This window comes from Vipera berus (genome assembly GCF_964194415.1).
Source record: "Vipera berus genome assembly, chromosome: 7".
Taxonomy (NCBI): Eukaryota; Metazoa; Chordata; class Lepidosauria; order Squamata; family Viperidae; genus Vipera; species Vipera berus.
Window position 1 is genome coordinate 26,225,248 of NC_138209.1, and position 25,172 is coordinate 26,250,419.

Consider the following 25,172-nt stretch of genomic DNA (forward strand, 5'->3'; position numbering starts at 1 on the left):
CCACTGGTTACTGCCAGCTGGGACCTCACACTATATAGTCACAGCTGTGCATTTAGCATTTATGCCTGCAAAGAATAGCTAATTACAAAAAAAGGAGGACAAAGAACACTCAGTAGCGTAAGTACAATACCATATCTGTCTTGTAATCATGTATTTTAAAATACTAAAATAGTGAAAACACTGAGCAGCATCTAATAGTAGCGACAACTTCAGTTAAACACATTCACCCACTTCATCCTTTTACTTCTAGAATATAATTTTGTATAAGTTTTCATTTCATTTCATTTCATTTTACATATTTATTTTTAGGAATACACAAACTCCTTCAGAACTGTTTTCAACAAGCAGACTATATTCATTTCAGTGATATCTTGTAGTGTTATTTTACTTTTTTCAAAAAAACTTTAGTGATACTCATAGTCCTTTTAACATAGAGTTTGCTTTTAAAAAGTCTATGAATTGTGGATGACACCTAGTTTTTCATAGTTCTTGTACCAGTACTTTATTGGTAGAATGTGTTCTACTCGGTGTTTCTCAACCTGGACAACTTTAAAGATGGGTGGACTTCAACACCCAGAATTCTCAGCCAAACATCTTTGCAACTTATAATTTCATAATTTTATTGTATGAACCATATTATATTACTTGTTATTTTCTAATATTAATGTTCTGCATAGAGTTTAACAGAGGTTTGTAGAATGAAGATATTCAAGTATCTTTAATCACTAATAAATATGGCAGAACATAACTTAATCACATTTATAAATTCTTTGTTAATTATCTGATACTTTTTCTTTTTTCTTTTTTAAATCATTTGTATAAATAAAGGCTGTGAATATATTTAATATTTGTTTTTTCTACTGTTTTTTCCACAACAACATCTGTGAGGTAAGTTCACTGAGAGAGTGTGATTGGCCCAAAGTCACCCAGCCATATCTGATGCTTAAGGCAGGACTAGAATTCACTACCTCCTGTTTTCTAGCCTGATGCCTTAACCACTTCACCCAACTGGCTATTCATTCTCCATTTTATATATTTAGGAGTCCCAGCTCATTAGAACAAAGCTAAATTATAGGACTTTTATGACTATTTGATAGGTATTCTCTGGGAAGATGTTCTGAGCACCTCACATGTCACTTTAGAAATCTCAGAAACTTCAACTAAGCCTATTTAATAATTTTGTATTCTGATATTGCTGAGCTATGCTGAAACTAGTTCATGGAAAATTTGGAAAAACATTTTCCAAATTATTTTATGCAGCGGCTTGGTAGGATGCCTTAATTTTGCCAAATCATTTCATATTTTGAGGATCTGGATAAAATAGTGTTGAGGCCCATAAACTCCAAAAAAGGAAGGTCATATGAAAGCTAGAAAATATTAGTTACAAGATTTCCTCTGTTTGTATCAATTGCCATCATCAGTGCTCACACTGTTGCAACCTACAATTCTTATGCCCCCCTATCCCGCTGCTTTTGTTATCTATTCCTAGCCTTCAAGTGTAAAACCTAAGAGCAGGGATCCCCAACCCCTGGTGCGTGGACCAGTACCGGGCCGTGGCATGCCAGCAACTGGTCCTCACAAACAAGCAAAGCCCCATCTACGAGATGCAGGCAGCACACAAAACCATGCACCCTCCAGTCTGCAGAAAAACCTCTCTCCACAGAACCAGTCCCTGGTGCCCAAAATGTTGGGGACCTCTGCCTAAGAGGATGTCCTAACTAGATTACAGTTTATTGAATCAGTCTCAGAAGATGCATTATTCATCATAATACTCAGGAGTTTTTTGGACCACTGAAAAACAGAAGTGGATCTTTGGTGAGCTAAAATTAGTCCATCATTTCTTTTTCAGATTCTACTTAGCAAAATGTGTTTGTGTGAGAGAGAGAAAGAGACCCTCAGTCCCCCAGGAATGTCACTGTATATCATCATAGGCTCTGCTAGCAGAATTTCTGGCAATTCTACCCATGAATCATGAGAAAATTGAGCATTAAAATCGTTCTGGTCAAGATGATTCTGGTCCATACAATTCCAAGATTCCACAGTTACAGCAATAGACATGTCAATGCAGAATCATCATGATACAAATATCAGTATTGCCCTCTAGAGACTTGCTGGATATGATGGTAGCAAACTTTATTCCTCTAGAGCAGGTATGTCAAACACACAGCCCGCGGGCCAGATATGGCCCATGCAGGCCATGCCCCACCCCAGCCCCTCAAGGGCAAAACAAGTCACGATATGGCCCACGATGCAATCGGGTTTGACACCCTTGATCTAGAGTTTTCTCTTTGAGTGGTGAATTACTTAACTTGCCATGTAACATATCAACATGAGAAAGTAGTATCCTACCTTAATTGTCTGCCAGATGATCAGAGAGGAAGAAACAAAAATTGTTGAGTTTAGTCACCACATGCATTCAATTATTCATTCTTGGATATCCTGGCTGGATATCTTTCTTACTAGTTTTGTAGTTGCGTCCTGTGACGACAGCTACCCGAGTGCCTTTGCAAGTGTAGGTACTGTAGTTCTGTAATTAGTGTGCTCTGTTTTTCATACTTTCCAACTTTCTGAACTGGTGGTGCATTCTTTCTGAGACTGAGATTTGCTGTTTTTTGTTGAGTATAGTTGTATATAACATGTTGGGAAGCCCGCTATTAGAGCATACATATACAAATCCAGTGGAGAAATAATACTAATAACGAATTGTTTACAATATTCAGACTGCTGCACATTTTCAGTCAACCACTCAAATTGTGAAGTTTCTCTTTGATAGTTCTAGACTAGTGGAGTGCATAAACAAGAAGAGTGGCATGAAATTGCCCTCTTTACTCAACCTCTGGCTGAGGCTGTGGGGTTGTGTGTCACCTGATTCTTATGGCTATTCATATGTTCCTAGCTGCGTCAATTAATTACAGTAATTGGTTCTTAGTAGCCTCTTTTGTAGATAGGAGATACAAGAAATAAATATTTTGCAATCCATGGCAACACTGTGTTCAATATTTCAGTGGATGGTGGCATGGTCTGAATTCATTTGCAGACACCAGTGTCTAGTTATGTTGCAGCTTGATTGCCAAGCTGGTCAAAACGTTATTTAAGATGACAGCGGGTTCTCATAACTCTGCTAGGTTTGCTAAACCTAAATGTATCCCATATAGAGCTGTGTATCATGGTCATTCATTTTTCAGTTTGTTTCAATACTTTCTCCATGAAAGTGATTATATTTTATTGTACTTTATACTTTATTATACTTTATAATTTATTAATTATTAAACATTTATGCAGCTCAACTTGCAGTGATTCTGGATGGCTTACAACTGTCAGAGAAATTATAGTAAAATAATAAAAGATAAATATAAAAGATACTCAGCATGATAACATAACATGTCTTACTTTCACTTTCCCTGGGGAAAGAGCCAGCTCTTCACAATTCTTCTAAATAACAGCAGAATGGGGTCATTTGGACCTTGGGGAAACTTCATTCCAGATTGCAGGTGCTACTACTGATAAGCTTCTCAATTGATGACCATTGTTTAATTGAAGGAACAGGGAACATGTTAACCGTGCAGGATCAATCAGCCAAGCAGATGTTGTGAGAGAGAGGTGGCTCCACAAGTAACCTGGTTGTCTGCCTTGTAAGTGTATAGCAGGGGTTTTCAAACTTGGCCCTTTTATGACTTGTGGACTTCAACTCCCAGAATTCCTCAGCCAGGCATACTGGTGGAGGAATTCTAGGAGTTGAAGTCCACAAGTTATAAAAGGGCCAAGTTTGAAGACCCCTGGTCTATAGGTAATAACCCGCACCTTAAACCACACTAGATGCAAATTGTTCTTGATTGCTTGGAAAATAGTCTCTTAGTGGTGTTCACATCAGCTTGACAGAACAGTAGACTGTCTTTATTGATAAACTTACTATGTATTTAGTTCTTTGAGATAGTGCATTTTTTATTATTAAGGTAGTCTTGAGCTTTCATCTATGCAGGATCAAATTCTACCTAATTTCTTCCTTAAGCCCTCTACAACTCATATGTAGGTGATATATGTTAGGTCTGTTGTTCATTCTGGAAGGATAGGCTTCCCTAAACAATGCAAGTGCAAGTAGCTGTCAAAATAGTGGTTACTAATAGGCTCTCTTACTATCTGAAAATACATCCCTAGCAATTGGGTATCTGCACACATTAGACAGATCAATCACTAATAATTGTTTCAGTGCCAGGTGTGCTATTGAGGGATATTTCACATATAGCAATCTGAAGATAACTTTTTACTTTCATTAGCCATTTCTGTCTAGACATCAGATTCCACTTTGCAATCTTTGGGTATATAGTGTTATCCCTTAGTATTTTCCAGATTTCACCCATATTTCTAGTTTGTTACTCTTATGTCCGAATCAGATACCACACTGAAGACTAATTGGGTACTTGACTATAATTGAAGTTCTACAAGTCACCTGTGAATTCACAAAATCTACTTATTCTTCAAGGGACAGTAGCTCAGCTTTGATATTTCACTTATTTTCTTATTTTCTGTCCAAGTCAAGCCATTTTGAGCATAGGATAAGAGCAACTTAAACAGTAATTGAACTATTTATTGATGAATCTTCAATTAAATACTATATTATTGTTATGACATCACACTCTTATTGGATGTTTCCAGTAGTAAGTTTGTTGATAGCAAGCCTATTATGTCCATAGGATCTGCAAACATGGGTGAATGGTGCTAATGAAAATGGCTTTGTCCTTGTATCATTTGGAGCTGGAGTGAAATACTTACCTGAAGAAATAGCAGATAAATTGGCACATGCTCTGGCTAGACTTCCTCAAAGAGTAATTTGGAGGTAAGTTATATTAATATCATTATTTAAAATATAAATAAAGTAGATTGATGAATGTTTTTGTTTTATGGAAACCTGTGGATCCCAAAGCCTGGGGTCTATTGCTTTTCTCACTTGTACATAAAAGTTTCTGTCTCGTTCTTGAAAAACATTCACAGTTTCAGATGTTGTATTTCAATTTCAAAAGCAGTGTGAAATCTTGATGTCATGGTTCCGACAGATAAAACTCTTCAAAGAACTTTGAGGCATTGTTTACCTTAAAGAATATTTATTCAATTAGCATCGCATTGGCAGGTATATGGTCGAAGCCAAAATCTGAATTCTCCTCCCCTTAGCACATAGTATCAAACACAATTCCCTCCTCTAATTAACAGTCATAAATCACATTCTCCAATTAATTTGAAATGCAGGTTTTCCCTCCTGTTCTCTAACCCACCATTTCTTATCATCTCTTATTTCAAAAGCTCCTGCTTTCACACACTATTACCATATGGTTATGTCTAATTAACTCCCATCACATTCCTCCTCCTCCCCCAGTATCATCTAATTCTAAAAGTAAAGCATAGGAAAGAAAAAGGCTGCATCTCCATATGTTGTCAAAGCAAGAACATCCGATGTTAGCAGCGTTGACATCCGGGCCCCCCTTACAAAAAGGACAGACCCTGTAGCGCAAACAAAAGTGTATGTTAGGGACTGTCTCTCGGTTTGTTAGGGTGTTTCTCATAGAACCTTTTGATGAGTCTGTCGGCTTTCACATTGCTGGATTTCACCCAACTGGCTTCAGACAACAAGTATCCCTTCCATTGTACTAGATACTGCAATTTCCCTTTAAAAGTTCTAGAGTCAAGAATATGTTTCACTTCATAGTGAGTCTGTTCTGCCACTACGAGGGGCCCGGGTGCCTTCTCAGAGGGAGGTCTTAAAGTGGAGCCCCGAAAAGGTTTCAACAAGCTGCAATGGAAGGCAGGGTGAATTCTCCCTAAAAGCCTAGGGAGTTTCAATTCTACTGTGACCAGGTTGATGATCCTTACAATGGGGAAAAGCCCCAAGAATTTCGGTCCTAATTTCTTACTGGGTAATTTGAGGCGTAAATATTTAGTCGACAGATAAACCTTTTCTCCAACTTGGAATGTTCTTTGGGGAGCCCTCTTTCTATCAGCCTGCTTTTTATAGTTCTTGGGAATCTTTTTAAAAGCAGTTTTTGTGTTTCTCCAAACTTCTTCCCACCCCCTCACCCATTGATCAAGTGTCTGGGAAGCAGAGGGCATCTGAGGGTATTCAGGTATTGGGCTGAACTCTTTTCCTGTGGCTACTTTGAAACGCATGTAGCCGGTGCTGCTGTGAACAAAATTATTGTAGGCCACCTCTGCGAAAGGGAGGAGGTCAATCCAGTTTGTTTGCTGGTAGGAAACATAGCTTCTGAGATATTGCTCCACCATTTTGTTAGCGGATTCTGCAGCCCCATTGGTAGCCGGATGAAAAGCAGATGATAAGCCTTGAGATGATCCAATTAATTTGGAGGGCTCCTCCAAATTTCGCTGTGAACTGCGCCCCTCTGTCCGAAATTATTCGTTTAAGGGCGCCATCAGCCGGTAGATATGTTTCAAGAAAAATTTAGTCAGTCGTTGGGCAGATGGGAGTCCTTTGCAGGCAATGAAATGAGGCTGCTTCAAAAACAGGTCTATCACAGTCCAGATGACAGTATTCCTCTACTTTCAGGTAGGTCTACTATAAAGTCCATAGCTATTTTTTCCCATGGTTGAGAAGGGTCTGCCACCAGCTGCAGTAACCCAGGGGGTTTCCCTGGAATTCTTTTCATGATGGCACATACAGTACAACTCCTGACATAGTTTTCCATATCTCATTTTAGCCCCGGCCACCAAAATTGCCGGCAGATGAGGTATAGAGTTTTTAAATATCCAAAGTGTCCAGCCTGTTTTACATCATGGCTGTGTTTGAGAGCATTAAGACAGAGGGCTTCGGGCAAATACAGTTCCCCCCCCCCTTGTAAGCCAAACCATCCCTCCTCTAATTAACAGTCATACAGTAAATCACATTCTCCAATTAGTTTGAAATGCAGGTTTTCCCTCCTGTTCTCCAACCCGCCATTTCTTATCATCTCTTATTTCAAAAGCTCCTGCTTTCACACAATATTACTATATCGTTATGTCTAACTAACTCCCATCACATTCCTCCTCCTCCCCCAGTATCATCTAATTCTAAAAGTAAAGCATAGGAAAGAAAAAGGCTGCATCCCGATATGTTGTCAAAGTAAGAACATCCGATGTTAGCAGCATTGACATCTGGGTAAGATGCAGAACTCACCCATTCCATCAGGTTAGAGTCAGTAAGAGGCAAGGGAGATATTGGCTCCTTTTGCTTCATGAAGTAGTCTACCCGAACAATTATTTTGCTGGATTTTAATAATGCCTAGTGCATTTGCTGAGTGTGATATTGTTAATGGAAAGACTGCTGGAACAAATCAATGCCATAATCCAGGTCAGTCAATATACAGTATAGTAACATTTGGATGTTTCTGGTCAAATTGTATAGTTCATTTAATCTCTAAGTGAATAGAAATTGATACAATATAATGCAAGGTTAAACAAAATATATTTCTGAAAATGTGTATATATTATATCATTTATATGTATCTGTTAACATTCAAAATTAAAAATTGGTGAATATAAAGCAGGTATCTGAAATGAGCTGCCTTTGCAGTTGATTCAGCACTATTTTTGTTTTAGTGTAAATTAGTTAATCTTCTAATGGTGCCTTATCATTGTTGGGGGTATTATTAGAAGTGATTAAGGAGTAATGCCAGGACTGTATGTCAGGAGTATAATTCATGGTCACCATGAAAACTATCCCAGCTGCTGAACTAAAGTAAGCAATCTTTGTTTTAATCTTTGTTTGAAAACCTCCAATAATGAACATTCATAATTAAGTAGGCAAGCTAGTCTATGTTTTATAGCTCGCACAATCAGGAAATTCCTATTAATTTCAAATTAGGATACCTCTCTTTAAAGCTTCCACTTACTGTTTTTTGTCCTATCCTCAGGCACTGTGGAAAATAAGTCTTTATCTTCTTCCATGTGACAGTCATTCAAGTATAGAAAAACTGTTATATCTCCCATTAGCTTCTTGTTTTATGCTGAACCAGCAATGGTGAACTTTTAGGCTAACTTGAATTCCCCCACCTCCCAACAAAAGGGAAACAATTCTCCATCTCCCTTCTATCTAGGCCACTCTGAACAACAACACTCAGCAGCAACGCCAAGGTTGGGCCCAAAGTAGAGACCCTGGACTCAACTTCAACCCCAGCAACCCCCAGGCCACTGAAAAAGACCACCTCATGCTGTTCCCCAAGGTATGCGAGCCTTGGGGAATGGTGCAGTTGTCCCATGGTGTAGCACTCTCCAGGATCCGCAGCATGCCACTTAAGTTTTAGGTGGTGTTCTTTTTCTGTTCACAGGCCCTTGCAGGCTACACAAGGCTGTTCCATATTACACAAGGCCTTTGTTCTTGAGGAAGCTTCAGAGAATACTGTTTTGTGGCCTCTGTAGCTTTTAAAAACATGTGAAATAGAAAGTATACCCCATTCTTGCACAGTTTTTCAAGGCTCCAGGGATGGCAAGAAGAGCTTGAGTCTCTTGTGCGATTTCTGTGGATCCAGAGGCTGCATGAGAGCACACCTCACACAACTTCCTTAGCCTTCAAAAATTAGAGAATGGAGTGTGTTTTTGAGAATAGTTGTTAGGTGTTGGTGAATGCTGATGGCTCCTCCAAAACATCATGGCATGCCAACTTTGACATACGTCATAGGTTTGCCGTCACTGTGCTAAACATACCAATTTTAAAAAATCTATTCTTCATAGGATTTAGCTTCCAAACCCCTCGCCATCTTTGGTGCCTCCAGTCTTTCCAGTATCCTTGCATTGGGAAGACCAAAACTGGACAAAATATTCTAGGTGTGGTCTGACAAATACAGTGTGAAATAGAATTATCAGTTCTCATATTTACCTTATGCTTAATCTATGACCTGTCAGGACACCAAGATATTTCTCACAAGTACTATGACTGAATCAGGCTCACCTCTCTGATACTTGTATATTTTCTTTTTTATTTCTTAGGTGCAGAAGCCTATATTTCTTGCCAGTAAAATCTAGGATTCTGTACCTAGGAAATAAAAATGATTGTGTTAGTAAAGGCCCAATGTTCAAGTCTGTTAAGATTATTTTGAACCATGAGCCTGACTTCTGAGGCACTAGCAACATTCCATTTCACCCCAGTTTTCTGTCATCTGTTGAGCATCCTTTCTGTTCCCTCATTTAAATCATACTTACATATATACAGTACATACATACAAATAAATAAATACTATTGGGGCCAGGATAGAACCTTAGGTACCCTACAGCATATCTCTTCCTCATTAAGGACCATTTAGTATGGTTATTCAACCAATTGGAAATCCATCTAGTAGCAATACCATCCAGTTAATCAAATGCCACATAAAGTTTTGGTATACTATTGTACAGTATTCCCCAGGTCCTTTAATCCAGTTGCTTTGTCAAAAAAAGCAGTAACATTGGTCCGGCAGTACTTATTTTTAACAAATCCATACTGGTTTCTAGTAAAAATCTTTATAAGTGCTTGCCAATCACTTTCATTCAGGTTTCAGACTTGGCATGAGACTGAAACACTATTGGCTGTGCTTTTGGATGATCTGTGGCAGGAGCAAGGTTGGTGTAGTGCATCCATCCTCTCATTACTTTATCTCTTGGCTGCCTTCAATACTGTTGGCTATAATATACTTCTGGACCAGTTGCAGGGGTTGGGGATGGACAGCACTGTATTGCATTGTTTTTCTTCCTTCCTCGGTGGTTGGTTCCAGTAGTGTTGATCAGGAGTGAGAGGTCCACCCTTAGCCCTGTTTTGTGGGGTTATGCAGAGTTTATTTAACATTTACATGAAGTTGCTGTGGGTGGGTTCATCTGTTGCCATGGACCAAGGTTTTAGTATACTGCTGATATCCAGCTGTACATCTCCACATCTGGTGAGTTAAGTGATGCTATTGAGGTCCTTTTTGATGTTTGGAAGCTGTTTTGGGAGTTTGGATGGGGAATATCAAGCTTCAGCTCAACCTAGGAAAACTGAATGGCTTTTGGTTTGGGGAGGGTTTCAGAAATTACCCTCCTTAGTGCTGTTGTTGGTTTTTCCCCCCTCCTATCATGACAATGAATCTGGGTATGTAACTAGAAAAGAAGCATTAGCAGATAATTTTAAAATGTCGTGCTTGGTGTGGGGTGTGTTGTGTTTGAAGCTGTGACAAAATCCCTGGAGATCATTTCCCAAGCAGTGGGAATTATCTGGCCTGAACATGTAACAAGTAACAATTTTGATTTGGCAGTCTGGTGGCTTGGGGGGAGTGTATGTGGCATGACAGTCCTTTTCTCTTAACTGCTGAGGTGGGCCTGGAAGATTGGAGCTGGTGGTGAAGGCAGCTGCGTTGGACTGATGATGGTTGATGCTGATAATTGTGGTGGCAGTGGCATTGCCTAGCACAGGGATGAGAAATCCAGGGGTGGGAGAGAAAAGGCTTCCACTGACTTTCAAAGACTGTACCAGGGAAGAAGGTGGCAGAACAGTCGAGGTATGAGAGATGGCTACGTATTTGTTATCATTGTGGGGAGGGAAACAGAGAGTTGCTATGGATTAGGTTGGCTGTGGCCACTGAGACCCATGTGGCTGCACTATTACCCCCATTAGATTGATAGCTATTTTACCTCCACTCAAGTTGCATCTGGCTGGCATTTTGAGGCTCTCTGCATGGATTATCTCAGTGGAAACTCATGCAATTAAGAAAGCCTTGTAAAATGACTGGATAGGGTGGATTTAACATCAGGCAGAAGATTTTTGATTGATTAATGGAGTAGTTGTTATACTATAGCAGTCTAATGAGAGGAGATTAGCTGGGGGTACTGTAAAGTTGATATTGGAATGACTAAAATTAATTGCCTAGAGGTGCTGAGTGCTAGGCAGAAGTGCCACTGACATTAAGAATCCTTGGTTAGTTGAATGGTGTGAGAGAAGAAGGGAACAATGGGCTAAGACAGGGGTGTCAAACTCGATTTCATTGAGGGCCGCATCAGGGTTGTGGTTGACCTCGGGGGGCAGGGAGACGTGGCCAGGGTGGGCATAATGGGTGGGCATGGCCAGCTCAACATCACTTGTATCAGGGGGCATCTGTGGTGGCCCAGACGGGGCTGGGGGGATCCATTGTCTCCAGCCGAGAAAGGTGAGACCAGGGCAAGCACCATACCCTTGTCCACCAGAGGAGCCTTGCTGTCCCTCTCAGACCATGCGGAGTACCCCCAGTGATGCAGGTTGCCCAGAACCCTTGACAGTGGAGGGCAAGCACCCAGTCCAGCCTTTCCCAAGGGGTCACCCAGCTGCACTTACCTCCTCCTCAAGGCTGCTGCTGATTGACTCGCTCTCCTTGGCCAAGTTGCTCATGGTATATGAGGGAGGGCAAAATGTGTGGGTCAGAGGGAGGCCCACTCCCTCTTTCTGTGAGGAGACCCGGCTTTTTAACCAAAGCATCCTCAGTGATAGGATGGGAGACCACCAGGAGAGGTCAGGAGGAGGGGACATGGGGATGGCGAAAGGGCAGCAGGGCTGCTCATGGCCAAGTGTTAAGGCAGGACTTCCCTCAGACCCTCCCTCTCATTATAATCTTCCTTTCCCCCTTTTCTTCTTTTTCCTTCCCTCTTTATTCTCCTTTCTTTCTTCTTCCTTCCCCTCTTTCCTTCTTTTTCTTTTTCTTTCCTCTTTCCCTTTCTCCTTTCCTGTCCCTTCTTGGATGCTCAAATGCAAAAGGGGAAACATTTCTCAATGCCTCCTTGCCTTGTGATCAAATGCCACTTTTGCTAGTACTCTGTGGCCACTTAAAAGACTGAGAACAAACCAGGCTCACTTTATCCCGTGTTTGCATTTAGTGGGGGCATCCACAGACAACAGTACAGCAAAACTGTCAAAATGGTGGCTGTGATAGTTGATCAGAGCTCCTCTGGTTTTTATGTGCAAAAGCTTTAGCATTTAGGAACAGAGGTAAGTTAGTTGCTTTTCTATTAATACATAATCCTTAAAAGGGCTCTCCTGTAGGGACCCTGCTATGGTCTAATTTAGACTGGAAATATAACAAAAGAAAATATTTTCGCCCACTCTGCTTTGTCCTGTTTTTCCTACTGGAACTGGCTGTTTGCAACACACAAGGAGGGGATACTTTCCTAAGAGCTCACAATTCAAGAATACCAATGTTAAGTTGGATTGCCAACAAAGTCCTGTCTGTGACAAAATAAAACACAAAATTGCTTTCTCCTTTGAACCCAAGTCTCAATGGATCCAGGATTGAAGCAGAACTGTGTGAACTGGGGCATCTTCAAAAAAGTTGCCTCTCCTTCCTTCCTTCCTTCCTCTTTCTCTCCCTCCCTCCTTTTTATTTCCATCTCCTTCCTTCCTTCCTTCCTTCCTTCCTTCCTTCCTTCCTTCCTTCCTTCCTTCCTTCCTTCCTTCCTCCCCTACTTCTCATTCCCATCCCTTTCCTTTCTGATGTGTGGGGGGTGATTGCCAGCGCTGCCGGTGGCCATGCTGCTATCCCACGCGGGCGGGGTTGGTCCTGGTGAAAGGGAAGCCTCATGGCTGCAAGGCTAGGGCCATGGAGGTCCTGGTGGGTGGGAGGGTGGCGCTGATCTACAACCTGGTTGTGTCCATCAAAGCCAGATCCATAGGGCAGCCCTGGAACCAGTGAGGGGCTGCCCCACCGCTTCTGCCCAACCCCTGGGTGTGTGCACAGGAGGCGGTGAGCACCGCTGTCCTGGGTGAAGTCATCTTGCAGGGTAAGACAGCCAGCAGGCACTGATTTGATTTCTCCCCTGTCATGGTCATATCATTCCACGGTAATCTTCAATCCTTTGGTGCCACCACTCTCCATAAGGAGGTTGGGCCTATTTGAACACCTCGTCCCAGATGACTAATGGACCCAGTATGTGTATATGTACACACACACACACACACACACACACATATATATATATATATATATTATATATATATATATATATATATATATATATATATATATATATATATATATATATATATATATATATATATATATATAATATTATATATATATATATATATAATATTATATATATATATATATTATATATATATATATATATATATATATATATATATATATATATATATATATATATATATATATATATATATATATATATATATATATATGTATGTATATATGTATATATATATATAGTCAGTCAAGTGGATTGAGATGAATAAATGAACACCTGAAACAAGCCTGTTCTCACACAGCTGCTATGGTACCCACTCCCCCACAATCAATATGCAAAAAAAAAAGAGCTATTGCGCTTTCCTTCTCCCCACTCCCATGCTGTGTCCTAGTATGGAGGATCCAAGAAACATCCCAGTATTTTGTTATATACTCTTTTTATTGATAAATTGTATGTTCAAAACTAACACTACATTAATGTATTCTTTTTTGGAATGTGGTTTTAAGTTTCAATTTTTTTGTGTTTTAGATTTTCAGGTAAAAATCCCAGGAATTTAGGTAACAATACAAAACTTATAGAATGGTTACCACAAAATGATTTATTAGGTAAGTATTGTTGGAAGTTATCATTTAAAGTTACCCTTTTGTTTTGCCCATTTTATAACCTTTCTTGCCACAGTTGTTAAGTGAATCACTGCATTTGTCACGTTACTAACACACTTAAGGGAATCTGACTTCCCCATTGACTTTGCTTGTCAGAAGATCACAAAAAGTAATTACTTTTTTTTATTAAAGAATTTTACAAAAAAGTTTTTTACAAAACATCCCCAAAACCCACCCACCCCAAAAACCCCCTCCCCCCCCCACTTCCCAGAGCAGAATACAGGGTCATAAATATAATAATCATATTCTAACTAAAATTATCCATTATAAAATTAACCAAATTCATAATGTGCTTTAACTCTTAACATTGATACATTCAAATTATTAGAAACATAATAGTAATAACTTAAACAAAATATAATCAATACTAATACTGAAATTAATAAAAATCTAAAATCTACTCATAAGCTAAATGGAACTTTTTAGTCCCATATTTATTCTGAATATAATCTATCCATCTCCTCCAAACTGAAATATATCTTTCTTGCGAATGATCCTTCAAATAAGCAGAAATCTTAGACATTTCTGCAAGATTCGATACCTTAAATACCCATTCTTCTATAGAAGGCAAACTGTCCTTCCAATATTGTCCCACCAGTAACCGTGCTGCTGTTATCAAATTCAACATCAAATTAGTTTCTTTAGTATCACAATCTATAACAATAGATTCTGAATTGTGCTGAAATGGATAAACTAACCTATATGTTAAAACAGAAACAAGAATCTATGTATTACACCAACTGGGAACGATGGTATGATTGGTTAAAAAATAGAACAAACCTAGAATAGTTAATATGACACTTCATAGTAATCTTTATGATAATATTTAATAGTCGAAATAGACAACGTTAAATAAGATTTAAGATTTACCGGGATGTAATTATGTAGGGGATTTCAATCCCCAGTCAGTTTATATGTATGTTTGTTAAGTGTTTGTTTGTCCTTTTCCTTTTCTTTCTTAATTTGAAATGTATATACTTAGTGTGTATGTGTTTGTAAATATTTAAAATAAACTTTATAAAAAAAATCTATAACAATACCCAATAAAAACAATTGCGGAGAAAACTTTATCTTTCTCTTAAAAATCTTTTGAATGTTCCACCAAATTTTAATCCAAAAATCTTTTATATTTCTACAAGTCCACCACATATGAAAATAAGTAGTATCTAAACTACCGCATCTCCAGCATTTAGACTATAAATTAGGATACATGTTAGACAACTTTTTGGGATCCAAATGCCATCTATAAAACATTTTATAAAAAATTTCTCTTAAATTTTGAGCCTGAGTAAATTTAACATTTCTAACCCAGATTACCTCCCAAATATCCAACGGAATTGATTCCTGTATGTTTTATGCCCACTTTATCATACAATCTTTAACTAATTCCGTTTCCGAGTCCAATTCAATTAAAACATTATATATCCTCTTTATATGTGCACGATTTAAATCTCTAATTTGTTTTACTAAATTTTCATCTATAATTGTAATGCCAACCTTCTGATCCAGCTTCCACCTAGCTTTCAGTTGGGTGTATTGGAACCAAGAGTAACTTATGTTCATCTAATAATTTAAGTTGCCAATTATTCCCTTCCAATCTAAGTAATTCCTTATAGGAAACCATATCCAAACTCACTCCCATAGATACACCTTCTATCGCGTGTCCGGGAATTCCCCAAATCGGTATTTTATAATTTAACTTATAATAATACTTTTTCCAGACACGTAGCAAAGCACTTCTAAGAATATGAGATTTAAAAGCCCTGTCTACCTTTTTGTCATAAAGCAAATATGCATGCCATCCATATACCAAGTCCCAACCCTCAAGGTAAAGTATTCTTTTATTAGTTAAGTTAAGCCAATCGCTAACCCATGTCAAAACCACCGCATTATAATACAATTTCAAATTAGGCGCCTTGAGTCCCCCTCTTTCCCTAGCATCTTGCAGAATCTTAAATTTGACTCTTGGTTTTTTCCCTGCCCAGATAAATTTATTAATACCCTTCTGCCATTCATCAAGGTTGGCATCCTTTTTCAATATAGGTATCATTTGAAACAAAAAGAGAAACTTCGGCAGAACATTCATTTTAACAGCTGCAATTCTTCCCAATAAAGATAATTGTAATTTTTTCCAATTATTTAAATCCTTTTGTATCTTCACCCATAGTGTTTCATAGTTATTCTTATATAATTTTGCATTTGAAGCTGCAATATACACTCCCAAATACTTAACCTTTTTTACTATTTCAAAACCTGTTAATTTGATTAACATTTCCCTTTCACTCATAGACATATTCTTAGACAATATCTTGGTCTTATTACTATTTACCTTAAACCTTTCTTGCCACAGTTGTTAAGTGAATCACTGCATTTGTCACGTTACTAACACACTTAAGGGAATCTGACTTCCCCATTGACTTTGCTTGTCAGAAGATCACAAAAAGTAATTACTTGATCCCAGGACACTGCAACCATCATACATGTAAGCCAGTTGTCAAGCATTCGGATTTTGATCATGTGACCACAGGAATGCTGCATGTGGAAAGTGGTCATAAGTCACCTTTTTCAGTGACATTGTAACTTTGAACAGTCACTAAATGAATGGTTGGAAGTCAAGGATTACCTGTATTTTAATCTAAATCTGTATAGGAATATCATTAACATGGATAATTAGATAGCTGATCATTTGTATTAGCTTTAGATTAGAGCTGAACGGTTTTTTTGTATCAAGATTTACATTCCCTCAGAGGTAATGTGTGAGGTAGATGGGAATGAAATCACAAATGTCTTGAGCCAGATTATTCTCTCTGATGTAGCCTTTTGCCCACTTCACTTCCTGACACCCATTTCTGTGTTTGAAGCAACAGATTACCAGGAAGAGAGAAGTAATTCTTTCTAGAGGTCTCAAGTGATCTTTTTCAGAAAGCTTTTGAAATTCAAGTTACATGAAATGAAGCCAAATTACAGGTTGCTACAGATTAAATTGTCTATTTTTTATGATAGACAATAAACACAAATTACATTTGAAATACTCTGTCGATTGAACATTCAAAAGACCTTTAGATTTTTATGCAGTATATTCATATTGAAGTACTGGTAGTCTTTATTTAGAACTGCCTCAGATAGTGACTGTTTGCAAATTTGATAGTAACAAAGGATTCATTTTCTGACCAATGCACACATTTACAACATCAAAAGCCTTCACTGTAAAACTGATTAAGGGCTAGTCAATTTCAGATAGCAGCTATGAGTATTCTAATCAACTAATTAAGGTCACAGAGCTTAGCTTGTTTAACCAATCTCCACCATGGGAGGGTGCAAACAAAGGATCAGGCACAGGACATTGTATGATAAAACTTTATCTGAATAAAATGGCAACCATGAGCAATTTTCAGCCTCTCTCCCTCTCTAAATTACATGAATCTCTTAGTTAGCGACTGAGATTTAGTGACCTTTTTGCCAGAACTAACTGCAATCACTGAATGAAGATTACCTGTATTATAGGAGAACTAATATCTAGTCTATTAAATATTTAAGATGATGTACACATATGTTAGCCACCCAAGTAGACCAGACAGGAAACACAACCGGATGAGCTAATTCTGTTTTATTATAAGGCTATATTAACAGACTCTGCAAATCTAAAAGTATCAAGCTCCTGTTGTCACTTTGTACAGCCTGATAAATTAAAGCAAATCCTTTCCAAGTTTCTTTCTCTTTCTGTTATTCAGATGTGGGCACCCTTCTCTCCTTATCTGATCATTCCCTAAACAGCATCTCTTTTCATGAACTCAGCTCATCCTCACATTCTATTACATCATCTTAGGAAGTTTTGTCATCACCCTGGCAATAAAAGTTGTTGAGTACTATATGTACAGTATATTATGATAGTTATAGATTCTGCCTTTCCTCCAGAAGCTCAAAGCAGTGTATATACTACTCATTTAATTTTCCTCCACAACCCTATGAGATAGTTACATTGAGACAGTGATAGGTGAAAAGTCACCTAATGAACCTCCATGGCTGAGGTGAACATGAACCTGGATCTTCCTAATCCTAGTCTAACAATTTAACTTTTAATTAAAAAACAATAGTTTATTAACATAAAACCAATCATTGTGGAGAAATAGCATTTAAGGATTCACATTTCTTCTTAAATTTATTCTCAGGTTTAGATAAATAAAATGTCTGATTGTAAAAATATATTCCCTGAGTTTGCATGTAGTATTAATATAAATTACTAGAATGAAAAATACCTCTTGGTTGCAAACAATGCTTGCAAGATTGTTAAATTCTACAAAGGCGGCTGAACCACCAAAGCCGACGCCAGTTAATGAATCCCTCCACCTTGCCTTCTGCCCACTCTCAACCATCCTTGCCCACTCTCTCCCCACAGGACATGACGGGCCTGGGTGCAAGCCACGGTGGCAGAGTGGCTTGGCCTTACACCTGCAACCCCATAGAGATGGGAGCTCTATGGGGTATGCTTCACCCAGAGTACGTTCTGGACCACCCCCGGAAGCAGAGTCACAACCCATCGTGAGAGGATGAGGAGTGGCCTGCTTCTGGGGTTCACCCGGCCAAGTGGCAGTGGCAGGATGACGGTCCAGAAACCCACCTACCCGACTCGACCCTCCTGCAAATTCACCATCTAGGGGACTACCTTCCCGGAACCCCTTGTGACTCTATGCTCCTTCAATACTCCAGCACAGTACTGCACGCCCTCAGGAGTTCCCCCCTCTCCTGGGTGCGACCCGCCTACACTACATCCAATCTCGATGACGGGCCCGACCACTGGGCCTCTGAGAGATGGCCGGGCAGGGTCAGGGGCCTCCAGCATAAGTCCAACAAGAGGCCCCTGATTAAGTTCTTAGTTAAGTTTTTTGTAGGGCTAGGGAGGGGGGTGGGAGAAGACTATGGTTGCTCGGGAAAGGCAGGCCTTCCAGCTACCATAATGCAGGCCAGGCCTACGACCATTCGCGATGGTGAAAAACGAGGACCAGTCGCCGATAATACCCAGTGGCGTACTGACGAACAGCCTATTCCCAGGATGGTGGGGAACGGCAGAAGGTGCACAAACAGAGGGCCGCATCGTCACCGGGAGTGTCATCTCCGCTCTGTACAAGCGGTGAGACGCTCCGACCCTCTGTACTTCCCCGGAGGACCCGGGAGCGAAGGTGTGCAGCCTCCTATGCTAAGGCTGGTCTACCTGAATGCCAGGTCCGTAGCTAACAAGGCTCACCTCGTTCGTGACCTAGTGGAGAGCAAGCATGCGGACCTGGCTTGCATCACGGAAACCTGGCTGGGCCCAGAGGGTGGTGTCCCTCTGGTTGACCTCTGCCCGCCAGGTTTCCAGGTGCTGCACCAGCCTCGGACCCATGGGAGGGGCGGGGGAGTGGCAGTTATCATCAGGGAATCCCTTAGCCCGCGAGAGACCACCGTCCCTCAGATGGTCGGGTGTGAGTCTCTCCTACTGAGATACGGCCCGGGGGCGCAGTTGGGCCTGCTGCTGGCGTACCTACCACCTAATCGTGCAGCGGCAGCCCTGCCCGAGCTACTCGATGTCCTCTCAGGGTTGGTGGTTGAATTCCCAAAACTCATGGTCTTGGGCGACTTTAACCTACCATCCCTGGGAGGATCGTCCGAACTGGCTCGGGAGTTCATGGCTTCCATGGCGGCCATGGACCTGTCGCAAATAATTACTGGACCGACTCATGAGAGAGGCCACACCCCAGACTTGGTGTTCTTGTCTGGACGGTGGCGTGATGATATCGGTGGGGGTGCCACGACTGTTACGCCCCTGTCATGGACCGATCACCACCTCCTGCGGCTAGACTTCCCCTTTGCCACCCCCCGCCATGGGTGCACGGTGCCAACCAGATGGTACCGCCCTAGGCGCCTAATGGACCCTGATAGGTTCCAGACAGCGCTTGGGGACGCACATGCACTCCCTGCTCACAGCTTGGCGGATGCCTTAGTGGAAGCCTGGGAAAAGGCAGCCACGGAGGCTCTGGACCGAGTTGTACCCTTGCGGCCTTTGACCCGGCGCAGATCCCAGCGAGCCCCATGGTTCACCGCAGAGCTCCGGGAGATGAAGCGTCGGAGACGGGGCCTAGAGAGCCGTTGGAGATCCAGTCGATCCGAATCCGACCGATTGCGATTAAGAATCCTCACCAGGTCTTATCTCGCTGCGATAAGGGTGGCAAAATCCAACTACTTTTCCACCCTCATCGCGTCCGCAGATAATCGCCCGGCTGCCTTGTTCAGGGTGACTCGCTCCCTAATGAACCAAGAGGTGAGGGAGGAACCCTTGCAGGGTCGAGCCGAGGAATTCGGTCAATATCTTCTGGATAAAATTGCTCGGATTCGAACCGGCCTGGACTCCAACTGGGCTGAGTTGGAAGAACAAGACATGGACAGTCTTGTCGACGTCATCTAGGAGGAATTTGATCCTGTGACTCCTAAGGAAGTGGACAGGATTATGAGGAGGTTGAGCTCCTCCACATGCTTACTGGACCCGTGCCCTTCCTGGCTGGCTTATGCAGCTCGAGAAGGGACACGAGGCTGGTTCCTGGCGGTCATCTCTGCTTCTCTGAGTGAGGGTCACTTCCCCACTGCCTTGAAGGAGGCGGTGGTGAGACCTCTCCTCAAGAAGCCCACCTTGGACCCATCCTCATTGAATAACTTTCGTCCAGTCTCCAATCTTCGCTTCCTTGCGAAGGTTGTTGAGAGCGTGGTGGCGCACCAACTTCCTCAGGTCCTGGATGAAGCGGTTTATCTAGACCCGTACCAATCGGGTTTCAGGCCGGGCTACAGCACGGAGACGGCATTGGTCGCTCTGATGAATGATCTCTGGAGAGCCCGGGACAGGGGCCATTCCTCTGTCCTAGTCTTATTAGACCTTTCGGCGGCTTTCGATACCATCGACCATGGTATCTTGCTGCGACGCCTCAGGGGACTGGGAGTGGGAGGCACGGTTCTGCATTGGTTCTCCTCCTTTCTCCAAGGTCGCTCGCAGTCGGTGCTGGCAGGGGGACAGAGGTCGACCCCGAGGCCTCTCGTTTGCGGAGTCCCTCAGGGGTCGGTCCTCTCGCCTCTCCTGTTCAACATCTACATGAAACCGCTGGGTGAGATCATTCGCAGCTTTAGAGTAGGGTACCATCAGTATGCTGATGACACCCAGCTTTTCATCTCAACTCCAAACAACATCAGTGATGCCCTCGACGTGATGTCCCGCTGCCTGAAAGCGGGAATGGATGGGGAGGAACAGGCTTCAACTGAACCCGGACAAGACTGAATGGCTGTACGTACCGGCAAGCCAGGATACTCAGAGCATCCCATCCCTTAACATCGGGGACAAGTTACTACCCCCTGCTGATAGGGCCCGCAACCTGGGTGTCCTCCTAGACTCACAGCTTTCCCTGGAAGATCACATAGGAGCTGTGACCAAGGGGGGCTTCTCCCGGGTTCGACTGGTGCGCCAACTACGGCCTTATCTGGACCTGGATGCCTTACGTACAGTCACCCATGCCCTTGTGACCTCTCGCCTAGACTACTGTAACGCTCTCTACATGGGGCTGCCCTTGAGATCCACTCGGAAGCTTCAACTGGTGCAAAGTGCAGCGGCACGGACACTTTTGGGAGCCTCCCGATACTCCCATATTACACCTCTCCTCCGTGCGCTGCACTGGCTTCCGGTTGCCTTCCGTGTGAAGTTCAAGGTGCTAACAATGACATACAAAGCCCTACATGGCATGGGTCCGGACTACCTACGGGAGCACCTTCTGCCAATGTCAACACCCCACCGCCCTGTGCGCTCCCACAGAGAGGGCCTCCTCAGGGTGCCACCGCTCAAGGAATGTCGGCTTGTGGCGCCCAGGGGGAGGGCATTCTCAGTGGGTGCGCCAGCCCTCTGGAACTGCTTACCAACTGAAATCCGGATGGCCCCCGACCTCCGCACCTTCCGACGCGACTTAAAGACTTACTTATTCCAGCAGTCCGGCCTGGCCTGATAGCTCTGATAGCTCTAATTGGGGTCCCAGTTTGTTTTGTTCTGATTATTGTTTTCAATACTGTTTCGTTTTGTTGCCTATCTTACTCTGTACACCGCCCCGAGTCCCTCGGGAGAAGGGCGGTTTATAAAAACAAATAAATAAAAATAAAATAAATAAATTCAGATATATTAATGTTATTTATTAAGATAATTTATTATTTATTATAAATTATTATTATTATATATTATTATTATTTATTATTAGTTATTTATTAAGATAAGACCTGGTTCTTTGAGCTTTCCGGCCAGGACTGAGGATTTTTTAATTTTTTAACTTATTGTAATTGGGTTTTTAATCAGAGATATACGGGTTTAGATTTTAATTAAGGAAAATTTAATCTATTTTAATTGCTATTAATTTTTGTATTGTAATGTTGTTTTTAATTGCCTTGTGAACCGCCCTGGGTCCTACGGGAGAAGAGCGGTATATAAGTTTAATAAATATAAATATATAATATCTTAATCAGAATGGATTTTTTGTGCAATATATATTATTGTCAACTCTATAGTCATTAAGAAAGTGAAGCCATTTTTGTCAGTTTGTTTTTGATCTCATTTGTAGTCTAACAAAATGAGTACAGTTATTTAATTTTCTGTGTCCTATCTATGGTAACTGCAGTGAGAAATTCCATATGTGCTTACCATCCGTAAGAAAAAAAAGTCAAAGGAATCTGAGTGGGCTGCTTATTCCAGTATTACATTTAATACACATACCAATTTTAGATGCATGGGTTTTGTTCTCTATTATGATTAAACACTTTTGTTTCCTGTACCTTACCTTTTGCTACTGTAGGTCACTCTAATATTAAGGCCTTCCTTAGTCATGGTGGTCTGAACAGCATTTTTGAAACCATGTACCATGGTGTTCCTGTGGTGGGAATTCCTCTTTTTGGAGATCATTATGACACCATGACTCGAGTGCAGGCCAAGGGCATGGGTATACTACTAACTTGGAAGACTCTTACAGAGGATGAGTTATATAATGCACTGGTGAAAGTTATTAATGATCCCAGGTAAGAGTTGTCTTTTTAAAAAAAACTTGCTAAATTTTTAGTAAAATAAAAGTTTATAAATTTAATGGAGGTCTGGAATTATGATGGTATTGGAAAGGGTGTTTTATGGTTTGTAAAGTACTTCTAACTCTCACAAAATGTTGCATTGCCACTCCTGTAATCACGTGATTGCGATTTGGGAGTTTAGCAACCTGTTTGTACTCATGATTGGTTACTAAGCACTCCACAATCATGTGCCATTTACAATCTTCTCTACCAGCTTTTCCAGAAAATCAGTGGAGAAGCTGACACAGAAGGTTGCAAGTTGATGCTGCCTGCTGAGTAGATTTTGGCAGAGGAAAATTTCAGCTCATGAATGGAGAAGCAGAGCAGTAAGAAAAAGAGTGTCGGGGTGCCGCAGGGGAGGGGGAGGCCCTGGGAGGATAGGTACAGGCAACTTGGAAGTATCTCCCCATTCAGGGTTAGGGTTAGGGAGGATTTTCAGCTCCTGAGTGGAATCTCCCAGAATCCCCGCCTCCCCCTTAGTCACCCCATGCTCCTTATCTGAGGTTCTGTTTTCTCAGTGACTTGTGAGATTGCTTAATTACTACAACTGGGAATGCCAGGATTGCAATTGTTCAACAAAACAATCATGGAATATCTCATTGAATGACTGCTTTGCTGTGGTCATAGGTTGAGGATTACCTGTATAATAAATTAAGTTTAATTATTATAAAATAGTATGGGAATGCTAGAACTGAAAATGCAGCAATGTTCTTGTTATTTTATTATTATTTCATAGCTACAGGCGACAGGCCCGGAAGCTGTCTGAAATCCATAAAGACCAACCAGCTCATCCTGTTAATCGAACAGTCTACTGGATTAATTACATCCTTCATCATAATGGAGCACAGCATTTACAATCTGCAGTTTACACTGTCTCTTTATATCAGTATTTCTTATTGGATATTGCCTTTGTTGTGCTGCTGGGTACTGCCTTACTCTGCTACATTTTGGCCAGGATAGCAAAATTTATTTGCAAGCAAAGCAAACATTTTTGGTCCACTGATGAACATATTACTATCAATGGACACTACCAAAATGGGATACCAAATGGCAAGTATAGAAGAAATGGTCACATTAAACATGAAAAAAAGGTGAAATGAGCCAACTACTCAATGTACATTAGCAACGAATCAGTACTATAATTAAATTTTATAGCTGTAACATAGTCTAACACCTACTTAAAGTAAAACAATAAACAGTTCTAATGCTCCCCTACAGTATGTAATCTTATGCAATTAAATTGTGCAGAACTAAGAAAAATGTTTAGAAAAATGAAGCACAACCTAAAATACAAAATGTATTTTATTCTTAATACTGATGGAGAAAGGTCATTCTGGCACTGAAGTTTTCTAGAAGCCTTAATTCTCTGAGGTAATTCATTAGGTATATTCATGTCTGCTCAATTTGTGAATAATATGTGTGTCTCAGAAAAGGAATGGTTTTCTTTTACTTACAAAGGTTCTTCCCTTTTTTTATGCACATTTATATTTTAGCAAAGAAATCTTGGTTCTATTTATCTAAGGTTTAATTTGTTATCTGGCAATGATGTTAATTAAAGTCATCTTTCATAGTGTTCAGTAGAGAGCAATAAACAAACCAGAATTATAATGCAGCCATAAAAATCATATTCTTAAAAGGCATTGAAGAATATGATGATACACCATAGTTTTGATATACTACATAACTTTTCCATTTTCTTTCATTTCTTTAAAGAAAAGGAAATTGCACAAGAGTACCATAAGGTGTAATTTTATATTTATGTAAATTTTAGTTATGTTCTTTACCTTTCCCTAGATTCGTCATTTATGCCATAGTAAAGTTGTTCTCTTTCAATAACTACAAGGGCTATGTGGATATAATAAATCAATATAAAAATAAATGAAGCAGAGAGATAAATATTCTGCACTGCTCTTTGGAAAAGGATTGTTCTTGTCCCTTCAGCAATGCAGAATCAAACCATTTCTGGTTTGTTATAAAGTTGAATGTCTTAACTATTATATTACTGCAATTAAGTTTTTGTCTCCCCAAGCCATAATGGTTCAGAGGTTCATTTAGTTCTATCTATAATCTTTAGAGTAATCTGGTCCATGTAATCCATGTTATCTAGTTGCCAACATCATTTATATGAATCTAAAGGAGGTTATCTTTTGGTTAGTTACACTGTTTTTGTAGAGGTTTGATATCATGCATGACATTAAACCTATAAACTAGTTAAACTCTGTGCCTCTGCCTACATTCATAGCATTATCTTTCTGCACAATGCTTTTTCAATCACTGCAACCAATATAGGTATCTGTTTTTAAACAGAATGGGAATACAGGGCATTAAAAATATTAGGACTGTCCCGTTAAACCAGTGTTGGCAACTATACGTTTATTAAATTTCCTTGTCATTCTGTTTACTTGGAATTTGCACTGCACATGTTGTGGGTGTATATTTATTTGCAGTTTGAAATCCCATGTCTGA

At 40.6% G+C, this 25,172-nt stretch overlaps 1 protein-coding gene across 1 annotated transcript in view; it reads left to right on the forward strand.

The window, feature by feature from the left end:
• Window positions 1-23,806, forward strand: part of UGT8 (UDP glycosyltransferase 8) — a gene marked incomplete at its 3' end in the record, with an annotated part of 73,626 nt that extends 49,820 nt beyond the window's left edge. The window contains exons 3-6 of the mRNA XM_081332430.1: window positions 4,692-4,834; window positions 13,462-13,538; window positions 22,442-22,661; window positions 23,443-23,806. Coding sequence (XP_081188556.1) covers window positions 4,692-4,834; window positions 13,462-13,538; window positions 22,442-22,661; window positions 23,443-23,806 — 804 coding nt within the window. The remainder of the gene's footprint in view (window positions 1-4,691; window positions 4,835-13,461; window positions 13,539-22,441; window positions 22,662-23,442) is intronic.
• Between the last annotated feature and the right edge of the window lie 1,366 nt (window positions 23,807-25,172).